The 14,525-nt window shown below is 36.3% G+C and overlaps 1 protein-coding gene across 1 annotated transcript in view; it reads left to right on the forward strand.

Annotated features, from left to right (window-relative positions):
• LOC306857817 (voltage-dependent T-type calcium channel subunit alpha-1G-like) overlaps positions 1-14,525 on the forward strand; it is a gene marked incomplete at both ends in the record, with an annotated part of 249,448 nt that overhangs the window by 114,942 nt on the left and 119,981 nt on the right. Inside the window, one exon of the mRNA XM_079398001.1 lies at positions 8,443-8,576. Within this exon, the coding sequence (XP_079254127.1) occupies positions 8,443-8,576 (134 nt within the window). The remainder of the gene's footprint in view (positions 1-8,442; positions 8,577-14,525) is intronic.

Genomic DNA, 14,525 nt, shown 5'->3' on the forward strand with positions numbered 1-14,525 from the left:
AGCCTTGGTGAATGTAAGACTTTTTAAAACATAAAAAATCATCCAATATTTTGAATAGTAGTGTGCATAAACTGATTTATGAACCAGTTCTGTTTTGTATGAAAATTAGCATTTTGCCTGTAGTGTCTCATCATTTTCTCCTGATATCCTAAAAAAAACTTTAGTTTTGTCAGATGTATTTTATGCTCCATATACTGTCATGAAGTGAAGAAAATTATAAATTCCCCAAACTTTTTTCTGGCTCTTAGAGGTTATATAACACTTTCAACCTCTCTTCCTCTCCATGTGATCCCTTTAATGCTATGGGGTTGTCATAAGCGTTTGGAAGACTATATAAAAACAAATGAGCCTGAAATGGCCTGGCCCTAGAGAGGATTAAACCACATTAAATTAAGTGCTTAAAACACGACTTCAAAGCCACTCATCCAGGCAGCCATTGTAATCAGGCACTTCAGAATACAATGTGACTGATTGTGACATGAGGTGAATCGCCTCTTATTTCTGAGTTATTAAGCTAATGGTTGCTGTAATGAATGACATTAATCTGTGATCTTTACATTGTGACAGTGGGTCAAGTTCACTGTACAGAGTGCTGGTGAGACGAGATAATAATATTCTATTCAAAGGCAAACTATCACATACATCTTATAACAGTGGTGCAGTGGCTTGCCTCCAGACTGCATTTTGAAATCAATATTGACATACTTTTGACATAACACTTGATTAGTTCACATTATCTAGTCATATATATGTATAAAACACACTCTCTCTCGCTCTCTCTCTCTCTCTGTGTCTCTCTCTCTCTCTCTCACGTGCACACACATGTTTCTAAGTTCAAATAAATACTGTTTTTAAGATTTTATTCATTAAAAAGAATCATGAAAAAAATGCCCCATTTCCACATAAATATTAAGCAGCACTAATGTTTTCCACATTAATAATATGCTACTTGAGCACCAATTCAGAATATTTGAATGATATCTGAAGGATCATATGACACGGAGTAATAACTGCTGCAAATCCAGCTTTTTCATTACGTTTTAAAGTATATCAAAATAGAAAACTTATTTTAAATTGTAATAATATTTCTGTTTTTACTGCATTGTACTGCAGCCTTTGTGAATAAGTCTTAGAAACACTAGCAAAAAAGAAAAATCTTACAAACCCAATGTTACGGAAGGAACAGAGGAAGCGTTCGGATCCATCTGCAAAGCTTTATTCAGAGACGTGGTCGTTAAACAGGCAAGTTTCTGACAATGGCAAACAGGTATATTGAGGGCAAGGCAAGAGAAGTATCCTAAACAGGTCGATCGACGGCTAACAATATCCAGAGGGCTTTGACAAAAGAGGTAATCTGTAAACATGAGCAATAGTCCGGGCTGGGGCAAACAGTATCCAAATGGCAAGGCAATGGGTAAATCTAAATTACACAGGCAAGAATCAAAAACACAAGAAAACAGGCAAGACTAAGACTAAGACTAAGACTAAGACTGGCTCCGTAAAGTAGCTATAACAGTAACAGATGCTAAACAATCCTTGGTGATCTGGAAGAGGAAGTCCAAGGTTTATAAATCGTGTCTGATGGGACTGTGTGTCTGTGTAATCAGTGCATTCGTGTGTGTGTGTGCAATCAGTGCAATGGATGATGGGAAATGTAGTCCAGGGTATAGTGTAGAGAGTCCTTGTGGTGAGCGGGTGGCCTCTGGAAGTTCATAGACCGGATTCGTGACACCCCATACTTTTGAACAATAATGTATAGCATTTTTATTTTATTTTTTTTGCTATGTATGACAATACAATTGCATTTACACTTTAATAATTTAGTGTAGTATTGAATGTATGGATATTGTTAGTTTGGCCATGGTAATCCAGCTGAGATATATCTATTTCATAAATGTACTGTATATTGGAATACCCATGGTACATTTACAGTGTTAAAACTGAAATGGGATTTAGAGGTGCTTTCTTGCTGTGAGTTTCCTGGAACCATAATCTTTTACTCTCCACCATGCCTGGGTGAGATTGCTTTCTTTCCATTGAAAATGCCAAGTTTTCATTGGGATTTAATGGGAACGGATCAATTTCTTTGTTTGATTTTTATTCTGTAAACTTGTATTTTTCTGAATGATAGTAATTGAAACACAGCGCAGCTAAACCCCAGTTTTTGTTCGTGCCCCTCCCTGCTTCTCATCTGAAATAAATGGCCTGAGCCGTTTCATCTCTGAGATCTGAGAATTTACAGCGATTATCTTCCCCAACTGCTCTATCAAATCACTCTCCCTCTTGCCATATGGAAATTAGTGTGCTTTGCCAGAAATAAGATTGCAAACCTGGTCATCAGGAAATTTACAAAGACATACAATCAGCTCCCATCACTGTCAGGGAGACACGCCTGGGCTCCATAACTGACGTGACTCAGGTTAGCCCTCGGCATGAGCTCCAATAGAACGCCTTTGGTGGAATAATGGAATTCAGGGAAATACAATAAAGCCAGGGAGCATGCCTGCCGTCTCTCTCTTTCTCTCTGTGCCCCTTCTCTTCTGCCCACACAACACATTATCATTTATTTCTTCAGTGCTTTCCTCTTTCCTTTTTTTTTTCTTACTCTGCAGGCATTCCTCATTTCTTTTGGATATTTTTATTTTTCTGTCACTACGTATCATTCTAAACACCTGACTTTCCTCTGTAAAACACAAAAGAAAATGTCTACTTCCAGTGAATTTAGTCCAGTGTTGTTTTGGACCCCATTGGCTTTTATTGCATGAACAAAAACAGTCTTTAAAACGTCTTTTGTGTTTCACAATAGAAAAAGTCGTACGACATGAGTTTCAGTAAATAATGCCAAATTTTTTAATTTGTAGGTGAACTAATCCTTTAATTTCCGAATTCCAGCATTAGGATGCATATGTGTGCGTTATTATGCAAGCTTTTATTAAGTAGAGGGTGTAGATAAGTGGTTTCTGGGGCAGAAAATGAGTAGTATCATATTTAAGAGGAGAGTCAAGCATCAAGTACTGTGATGTGAACAGAGCTCACTGTAGGTTTAAGAGTACCGATAGAATTGGCTATTATTCTTTTGCCATATCTTTATTTTTCTCTCCTTTTTTATTGCTCCTTGTAAGTGTGTTTATGTGGATGATGAGATTCTTATGCATGGTTTGAACTACATAACTCTTGTACAGTACAGTATGATCTGTTCTGGCTTGGTTTTCTTAACATTCCAGGTAAAGTGAGCATATTTTCTTTTTGTCAGCTGTTTTGCTGGGAATCCCATTTGCCTTGGAGTAATTCAAATAATGACACTTGTAGCTTATTGCTTACGAGTGGCATGATGCAATGAGTGCAAAAAAATAAAAAATAAACTTTAGTGTGTAGTTTCTTTGTCACATTGTATCTGTAAGTCAAATGTGCCTTATGGACAAAATCTATAGAAATCATAGAAGTTCTGTCGTCGTTTACCCTCATATCAGTGTATGGCTATATTTCCTCCATGAAGATTTGACAAATGCATAGGTTGCTCTTTTTCTTACAACTAAATGGTGACCAGGGGCTGTCAAGCTCCAAGAAGGATAACAAGCACCATAAATCTGATCTTTTCAAAGTATGAGCTGTTTCCAAAGTATTGTGAAGCTTTATGATAGCTGTGTATAGGATAAGGGTCATTTACACTGCACAGTTTTCAACTAAAAACCAAAAATGCAATGGCAAAACTTTTCAGTATTTTTGTACATTGTTGTTTGTTTAAATGTACCCTACTGTAAGTCACACTGCGCTGACAGATGGCGATCCCACCGACAATCACTAGATTACAGTACATCACTTCCTAGATATTTTACAACCTAACAAATGCTGTGTGAGCATACAGTACTTGATCTACTCAATTGCCAACCAAAGGCAACAGATGCAGACATGTAGCACACTGACTCAGCAAAATCCAACAAACGCATCTGTTGCTGTTGCTCGTGTGTGCTGGGGCAGTGTAATTTAAGGCCCGTTCACACCAAGAATATCTATAAAGATAACTATAGCAATAACTAAATTCAACGCACGGTAGTGTTCTGTTTATTATTATGATTCTGATTGGCTGTCAATGTTTTTATCGCTCATCAGCTGTAAAAATTTATGAAAGTGATTCCAATGATATCTATCCTCTGTTTCATTATCATAAAAACCTTATAGTTATCGACAGTTGTTGTTGTTCATGGTGTTATGAGGACTTGAACAATTTAAGTCATTATCGACTGCTAATATGCTCTTTCAATTTATATCTCGTTTGTCTATTTTCAAATATGGCGCGTCAAAACTTCTCGCATTAGATTGTTCACCCCAAAAGGAAAATTTGTCATTTTATCATTTACTCACCCTCACGTCGTTCCAAATCCGTATTAGTTTCTTTCTTTATGTTGAATATAAAAAGATATTTTGAAGAATGCTGGTAATCAAACAGTTGATGGTCCTCATTGACTTCCATAGTATGTCTTTCCCTACTGTGGAAGTCAATGGGAACCAACAACTGTTTGAGTCTTCAAACGCTTGTGTTCAACATAAGAAGGAAACTTTTAGAGGTACGGAATGACATTTTTGGGTGAACTATTCCTTTAAGGCCAACTATGCCAGACGTCATTGCTTGTCATGTTTTTAGGTCTTATAACCAACTAAAATGAGGCAAATTTGAATATATGCATATTGAAATCACGCAAATGAGATTTGAGAGCTAAGAGGGGGAAGTATTTCATCTGTTCAACACATAAAGCGATCGTAAGGTTTCCAAAGGCTTTTTGAATAATGTGGACGAATCATATTGTGGTCACCATTTAATTTAATTGGATACAAAATTGCAGCATGAACATCTTATTTTGTATTTGACGGAAGAAAAAAAAACATTCGGAATTGGAATGACATGAGGGTAAGCAAATGATGACAGAATTTTCATTTTAGGGTAAACTATCTCTTTAAATGTTTAGTGAAAGCAGGATATTTCATCAACAGATGTCAATGTAGGACAAATATCAGAGTCTAAATGTGCATTATTGTGTTAATTTATGGTAGCGTGATGATTGGTGTTTTCCTGCTGCATTGTACACGTCTCTTCACTTTCCTTCTAGACCCCATGATGTCATCGGCATAGCAACCGCTCTCCGCACACATGAATTAGATGAATTAGTAAGAAGAAGACAGAAGATATTTTTGTTTATCATCAGTGAAAGTGTGTTGCAGCTTCCTCCTCTCTTTGTGTGTGAGTGTGTGCATTTGTGGGGGTGGACGGATGGTCTGAAGAAGTTCTGGATATAAAGAATTTTCTCAGAGGAAAGGCCATCAGTTGCACTAGAATAACCTACTCACAACGCAGACAATACACCACTCAGCTATTTGTACAACAAAGAGGACACCATGAGAAGATTTATTCAGTGCCAAAAGATCACCCCACACGCGCAAACACCCTCGCTTCCACACGCGCGGATGAGACTGACTCTTTCTCCGAGCTATTTTTGAATGCTTCCCCAGAAATATGAAAGAGAAAGATGACATGTATTAAATAGAAATGGGTGGATGAGATGTGGTGAGAAAAAGGAGGGGAGGAGGAATATGGGAAGAGGCTCTCTGAAACAAAGGAGATGAGAGACAGGGAAGTATAAAGAGGAAGATATTCATATAGTGTGTAGGTTGTGTGTGTGTGTGTGTGTGAGAGAGAGAGAGCGAAAGGGAGAGGGAGGAAAGCGCTGTAGAGAATATTTAACCCCTGAGCTCTGTTTTCTGGCTGTGTGGAGACTCTGAGAGTGTTTTGTCGAGGGGTTCCCCTTCTCTGCGTCGTTTATCTTTGGAGGGAGCTGTTGAACCGTAGAAAGGCCCGTAGAGATTTATACTCACACGCACACAGCTGTGTGAGCCAGAAGCTCTACATGGACTGTGAACAAAACATTTATTAAAAAAAGAGTAATTTGACAGTTGCTGGTTTTTCATAGTTGTACGATACTTATAATAAGATACATCGGTCTCTCTTGAAATCTAAGGGTCAAGCTCGGTCAAAATTGCAGGGAACAACAATAAGGTTGACCAATACAAGAGTGTTTTGGGCCAGTTGGTGGACTGTCTTTTGCCTTATCAGTCCAGTAAAGTGTTATCACTAAATGTTACATTTGTTGATCTTGTCTTATGCATTTATTTACTTATTATTTACTTACTTATCTACTGTTGCAAAATCGAGTATAGCTATAAGCTGTTACTGTAAATTTAAAATTATTTGTAAATTTGGTCATTATTTGTAATTAAAAACCATTTAATGACCAACACATTAAAAATTCTTTCATTTAGTATTATTATTATTTTTACATTTATTTTATAAATTCATAAACACACTTTATCTATTACTGTAAATTAAAAGCTTTTAAAGTAAGAAAATATTTAATGAAAAAACACATGTAAAAACATTATTTAAACTATGTACTTTCAATATATTGAACTATTATTAGAATACAAATTATTTAAATATGAATTATTACATAAATCCACTTGGTGACACTTTAGAATAGGGAACACTTATTCACTATTAACTATGACTTTTCCCTCAATAAATTCATAATTTGCTGCTTATTAGTAGCTAGTAAGGTAGTTGTTAAGTTTAGGTATTGGGTAGGATTAGGGATGTAGAATATGGTCATGCAGAATATGTGCTTTATAAGCAGCAAATATGTTAATAATAGGCATGCTACTAAGCAGCTAGTTAATATTGAGAATCGTCTCTATACTAAAGTGTTACCTTTTTTCATATGCTGCCAAAAATAGTGACTGGTCAAGCAGAAACCATCCTTATTTTGAGCGGAGTGAATGTACAGGGCAGAACCTTTTTTCAAACTGAGATTTCAGTATGAAGATTTGTGTGTTATTTATAGCGAAATTATTATTATTTTGTTTTATTTGTTCACCATCTGTTCACATTAAGGCAGATAATTAGAGAACATTAGGGCATGGTCTTAGGAGATCTATCTCTGTCTGAACAGACAGTCTCTTCCCTAAACCATTAATGCAAAATGAAAGCTCGCAGATTCTCCCCTCGTCCTCATCCTGACAGCATTATTTATGGATGTGTTGTGTGTTACCATTAACTTTGAATTGGCAAGTACTGTAGTGCTCTATAACCAAAATGTCCACTGTGTACAATACAAGCAGATCAGGGATGAGGTAATACATTAGCGCTTGGCTCTGAATAATATCCAACGCGACAGTAAATACTCTCCTCACTGCGGCTTAATTAACATTCCCTGCATTGTCAGAGTGCAAGTGCTTTGGCTGGAGGGAATCCCTCATTTAAGAGCTTTGACTAATGTCCTCGCTGGCTGAGAATGGCTAGGTGTCTTTCACTGATGGTCGACCTTGAGGAAACGACGGTCTCTTGAGTTCATATGGCCGCCAATGTCTCAAGGACCTGGTCTGTGGTCTTTACTTAAGAACTGACAAACAGCCTTTTGCATCTGCCTGAGGAAAATGCATGCATGCATTAATAAAGCAATTTAGTTCATAAGGTCCAGAAATGCACCATCTATTGTTTAAATTAAATTAAAGGTCTGAATAGGTCACCAGTCTAGCAGACTTTCCTTCCACGCATATAGTACTAATCAACAAATCATTATTCAACAACAATAAACTGAATATTCAGTAAATTGACACTGTGTTTCTTATAATTGCCTTATGTAATATATGTTTTTAGCTTTAAAGAGGCGTTTTAGAGAGAATAACATTTTCACAGTCTGTCAGACTTTATGGTTATAAGCACAAACTTAATTTACTGACACAGACTGAGGGGCCGTTCACACACAACACATTTTTCCATTCCACTGTGAGTCAAGTCAAGTCACCTTTATTTATATAGCGCTTTTTACAATGCAAATTGTGTCAAAGCACTGCACAATATCACTGTGCTACTTTTTCATGATTTTTCTATGTAAACATGCTCTAGACAGACATCTTTGACTGTTGCCTTCACGTCTCACATGACAGAAGTACAACTTTTAAAAACATGTCTTTTTAAAGCAAAAATGCTTTCTGTTTACTACTTAATGCAGTATTTTCTATGCATTAAAACGCCATATTACAGATCATTTACCTGTATATGTACATCTAGTGAGCACATTTCTGGTAACGTAAGCAGAGGATTTATGGGTAAAGACTTGGGTGAGTTGGCTGTTTGTGCACTCTCAGACTTACTGAGATCTCTGTGTAAGGATGAGTCAAGGCTTATAGCCCCTCAGCACATGGACACACACTATGCTGTGACATCAAAGTGGAAATTTAATTTTCATCTGCATATGTCTTTGGAGGGTTTAATTTAGTGCGAGTTAATTTGTATCTCCTGATCAAGAGAAGAATATTTTTGCAAACTCTGATTTGGCCAGTGCAGCATTTTAAGATTTTGCTAACCCTTCGGATATTTCTCTCTTCCCTCAGGACTTTGATGATTTCATCTTTGCTTTTTTTGCCGTGGAGATGATAATCAAGATGGTTGCACTGGGCATCTTTGGGAAAAAATGTTATCTTGGAGATACCTGGAATCGGCTAGACTTCTTCATTGTGTTGGCTGGGTGAGTCCTGAAATGACTTTACTGAAACTGACTTTTTTTTTTTTTGTAAGAATAAGTACATAATATGTACTACCTCATATTGACCTTGAATGTTCTGCCAAATCTTCCAAAAAAATCTACATTTAAATACATTACACTACCATTCAAATGTTTGGTGTCAATAATATTTAAAAAGAAATTCTTACTTAACTGTTAATTACTGAAATTTCTATCCACCAAAGAATCCTGAAACAGTGTATTACGATTTCCACAAAAATATTTAGGAGCACAGTATTTTTCAACATTGAATATAACCAGAAATGTTAAAAAGTTTCTAAATCAGCTTATTAGAATTTCTCAAGATGTGACACTGAACAGTGGAGTATTTTAAATTGTAATATTTCACAATATAATTAGAATATTTCGCAAACGTTTTTACAGTATTTTTGTTCAAACGAATGCAGCATGAGGGCGTAATAGTCAAGTCAAATCACCTTTATTTATATAAGGCTTTTAACAATACAGATTGTGTCAAAGCACTTGACAGTATCAAATTGGAGGATAGAGTGTCAGTAATGTATACAAATAAGATTAAATACTCAATTTTCAGTTAAGGCATTTCATTATTGAATTCAGAGATGTCATTGTATAGATCACTTTAGTTTAAATAGTATCTGCTAAATCAAATTGAGGATAATCACTAGAAATTAAGTGTCCCCAACTGAGCAAGCCAGAGGCGACAGCAGCAAGGAACCAAAACTCCCTCTGTGACAGAATGGAAAAAAACAAAAAAAAAACATTAAAATATTTTATCGCTCCAAACTTTTGAACAGTAGTGTACTTATTTTTTTTAAATGTATGCATAATTTATCATGACTTTCATGAAGCTCTTTTCCTTCCAGGGTCAGTTCATACAGTTCAATATGTAAAAAAAAAAAAAAACATCCCTTTCTCGTTTGGCTTTAGAAGAATTAAATGTTTTAATGGGAATAATAGGAATATTTTGTCGTATTTATTTATTTTATAATATATAAAATAAATAAGTAATATATAAAATATATACATTTGATTTGAAACTTGTGCTTGTAAATTTACTACTTGTGCACAATGCACATTTGTTAATAATAAGCCTAAAATGTGTTTTAATGTCACTATTGATGAGGATTGTATGGTCTTTAAATGCAAGATTTTTAAAGTGCACCTCAAGTAAACTTGCAATAGTTCCACTTTACCACAATCTAATAGACTTAACTATACCTTTAGTTGGAGTTCAGCACTACTTCTACATTAAAGTGCATTAAGTACAAAATTAGTTGTTCCAATTCAGCAGACTTTAAGTATACCTAAAAGTACAATTGCTGGGTATTTTTTTTATTAAGTAAATATGTATATGTAGTTGTAGTATACTTAGAATAAAATATATATTTAGTATATTTGTTTTTTTCACGAAGTAAATAATGACAGAATTGGGATACAGCTAGTTCTGTTTGTTATCAGCCTGTTCTTCTGAATCGGTCACGTCACACATGGTTAGATGCAAATACGTAATTCTTCAGTGCGTCTGTGTGAGTGTCAAAATAATCTTTATCACTGCCAGATTCTACGTTTATGTGTATGTGTGCATCTCAAGTCTTCTAAATAGGGCACGCTGTTGTGCGAGGCACTTTAGTGTGAACCCCTAATCAATGAACATTGGTTTGTAAACACCATAAAACAAATTTGAGAGACTGGTATTAAATACAGACAGTTCGTTGTGTAAATGTGTGCCCTGGGAAATATAGTAAAGAAAAAGTGTATCGCTAATACAGATCTACAACTTTTCGAGAAAGCCATGAAAGGTCAGGAAAGACAAGATGCTTAGTGGATACAAGATTTGTGGTTTGTTATGTAATGTGTGCTTTCCAAGAAACACAAGGACTCCCATTCCCATTCCATGAAGCTTGTCAGTCATGACTCAGTGGCAACATGGGCTTTATTGCCAGATTTACTACCTCAGACCTAACCTCATGTGTCATGTTGGTAATCTCATAGGAATATTTGTTGAGATGGAAATCATCCCAGCATATGGAGCATATAGAAGCACTTTCAGGAGACATCATCCAAAGTGTGTACACAAGATAACCATACAAGAGTGACAGACTGCTGGCTTGTTCCACTGTTGGCGCAAACTAGTTTCCCCTCGGGTTTTTGATACTTCTCCAGATGAAACGCTTACCACCAAAACCTTCAGTAATTCATGACAGCCTATATCATTTTACACATTCTCAGCAATTTGATCAGTTGTGGTACCTTCTGAAGAATCTGGACCATGGTACAACAGTGGTATCAGGTACCATGCTTTTTGATATATACCATAATTCTGACATGGTATTTAGATGATACTCCAAAGTACTTCTAAGAATACCATGGTGCTGCTGTGGTACATGTCCAAAAATCAATGGAAGTACTATAGTGACACATCCAAAAGCTGTGTTACTTGTCCACTGTCCAATGTAGTACCCTGTCCAAAAATCATGGCAGAACCACATATTTTGTTTGTTAGTACTAAGATACATTTATTTTTTGGGCTTTGGTAAAAATTGGCAGGCAAAGTAACATAAAAAAGTGTAATTCATTATAAACCAGAGAACTTGGAGGCATGGTTTATATGAACCATTTGTTTCAGTTTAAAGGTTAACATTTAGTGTCTTTTTTTTTCCTTTTGGAGAACATTCTGATGCAGTAAATCACAAGTCTAAAACTCTCTAGCCTGCTTACTATGTGAATAAATTGGTGCTGGTGGTTCAACTAGATGGTTCGGTTTCCAAACCCCCTTCACTCACATATTGTTTTGCTGGATCTTCTGTTCTCTTCTATCTGAGGTGAGCCAGAGAGCTTATAGAAGTCGAAAGATCTTGGCTGCTGTGCTGTGGATCGTATGTCTTTGTGTGTCTCATCTGCAGAGACACTGAGGCGAATTTTCTCTCTTCTCAATCTTTCAAAGCTAACCTGTAGAGAATGCAGACCCTCAATACACCCCACCAAGACAAGGTATCAGTTTCAAACACCCACAGCGGTTTGGCAACTTCTGCTGAATCACTTTTAAATTAGTCTGCCCTTTTCCTATCCACAGTGTCTTCACACACACCGAGTTAAATACGCAAAACTTTCCAAATCCACTGGGCTTCTACAGGGATCGTGACAGTGTCTTTAGGGATTGTTTCAAGGCTTTTTAAATGCTCTATGAGACAGAAAAGCTTTTACGATTTTTAACGAGAGATTGGGTATAAAGGAATTTCTATAATTTCTTCTAGCATACTTTGCCATAACCTTGATGGAAGTGAATTTTACGAGTTTTTCCATAATGCTCTACCAAATGTTGCATACTTTGACAAGGAACCAATATGTTATTATTTCAGGCATTATTCTCTCATGCATTTTCATGCCAACTTTGGCCTAGTCAGGAAACAGATACAAGACAAATTTTGTCTTTTATTTTTGCTTAAATATTTATTTTACTGGAATACCTGGTGTTTTTACACTATTATTTTTCATCAGTCCCTGTAATGATATGCTGAATGATATGTACCTCATCTGGGATATGATATATGTTTAGTCTGGATGCTTCAGCATTAAGGTCAGGCCTAGATGTTTTAATCTTCTCTCTTTTCCTTCCTCTTCCTCATTCCACTAATTCTAAAACCTCCTCTTCTGATCCGCTTCCACATATTCTTCTGTCACTTTTATTTTTTCTCCATTTTTCCACGTCCATATTTACTTCTTATTGTCTTCCTCTTCCACATTTTTATTCATCTTATACTTCCACATCAACAGAACATCCCTTCCTCATCTTCCCCAGTATCGTTGGCTTTTTGCCTGGAAGTTGTCTGATAAAAGGGAGTGAAGGCTCTGACTGTCTTCCTGAAAACAGTTCAGGTTTTAAACTTAGAAAGATCCCTCAACTTGCTTTCTCTCTTCTGGTAAACACTCACCGCTCATTTTAAACCCAGCAAGCTGACCCTGAAAGCCAGGATTGATTGTCATAATACTCCACTATTAAAAAAAAACATTACAGTTATTTGAAAATGTTCTTCACTTTTATAGTAAGAAATCGTGTGATGGCCTTTTCACATGAATGTCTTGGTGAGAAAATGCTGATAATTTACTTTCCTTCTGGGTGGTTTGACCTGACATTTATTCTGTTTAATGTAGACAGCTGTCAGTTTCTGGTCAAGTCAATAGTTCTAAGGCTAGCACAACCTGTCAACGTAATTGCCATCGTTCATGTCAAAAAGGCTGACAGTTACTGTTTTTTGTGTGACTGTCACCAGAACATGCAGAAGATGCTTTCACAAGCCCACTGCTCAAAACGATCAACAACAGCTGATGAAGTTTACTTTTTTACCTAATAATAACTGACAGCCGAGTTTAGAGACCGGTCTGCTCAAGATTGAATCATTGTAAAAGCTCCTGATCAGGTCATGACCCATGTAACATAATAAAAAAAAAAACTTAATATTAATATGTAATTTAAAGCAAATAGTTTAATTTAGCTCAAAGGGAATCATTTATGATTTTATAGGGAATTTGAACAGAATCACTGTTTTATAGTTGATCACTGAACGAGCTGTATAACAAACTCTGCACTGGATATTAAAATCCCAAATATAGTGAAAACACTATTAGATAGCACAGTAACAAGATCGGCAGGTTAAGACATTAACTTGTGAGCACAAAACACAAGATAGTTCTCTTTTCAATATAAATACGATTTTGTTTATATAAACCTAAGACATAAACTAATCTAAAACATGAACACAAGAATTCACACGTTGCAGAAAGAGAGAAAGTGAGGAAAGGATGAGTTTAAGAGAATGGAAATGTGATATCTCACGTTTATAGCAATATGTTCAATTTCATAGACCTTAACAACCATCAATCACTTATTTAACCCTCGCTTTGAGTTTCTCAATGAGGCTAAAATTTATATTAACTGCACCTGATTCAGTTAGAATCTGGAGGTACTTGCTTGCTTTGCTAAGGGAATCCCTTTTGTCGTCGTCGTTGCAGGAAAGGGGTTCCCCGAAGTGTCTGATTGGTTGAGAGTTCAGTAGTCGTTGAAGTGACGTCTTGGGAAGCCGATGGAGTTGTGGCTGGTAGAAGTTTTGAGGCGGTCACAGACTCGAGTCGGAGACGAGGCGTGGCATGGCGGCAAAACTTAACTGAGTACACGAAACTCACAACGGAAAAGAAAATAAATTAAAGTAAAAGAATAAAAAGATGTAACGAGACTAGGTTGGTTTTCTTCTCATTGTGGTAGCAGCTGGCACATGGGCCAGAGCACGCTCAAAGAGCAGCGTCAAAACGCGGTGGCAAAAGAGAAGAGGAGGAGAAGGGAGAAGACCAAGAGAGCCAAGAGAGCATTTTTAAGAAGAAGAGCATTTTTAAGAAGAAGAGTTTGATGGTGTCCTGAGTTTTTAAACTCGGCTTTCAGACTGTCCCATCTGGACATCTTGACCAATTAGATACTGTCCTTGCTTGGGTGTTGCTCTGTTCCTCCACCCAACTAATAAATCAACATGTTATCTGTTCAGTCAGAGGTCCGAACTTTACAGGCTCTTGCAAAGTATACTTTTGAACATGATTTCTATAACAGGACTATGATGCATTTGACAAAGAATTGATTGGAAGAAACATTTCAAGCATGATACATACCAAACACGCATATGAATCGTTCAGCTATTCAATGATTAAAAAGACATACATAATATTTGATTAAAACATGATAGTCTAATATGTGGGTTACAAACATAATTATGTGCATATGAAAAAGAAAGTATTTGTATAGTTCTATGGAGAACGAAGGCATGTTCTTTAGACAAAGGAATTTTGGTTTGGTCTGTCTTCTTCTGTCTAAGGAAGCTTGTGAATTCAATCGTGGAACACGTGATGGCCATCTTTTTGACCATCAGCCTTGATTATATGCCCCAA

This window comes from Barbus barbus, assembly GCF_936440315.1.
Source record: "Barbus barbus genome assembly, chromosome: 38".
NCBI lineage: Eukaryota > Metazoa > Chordata > Actinopteri > Cypriniformes > Cyprinidae > Barbus > Barbus barbus.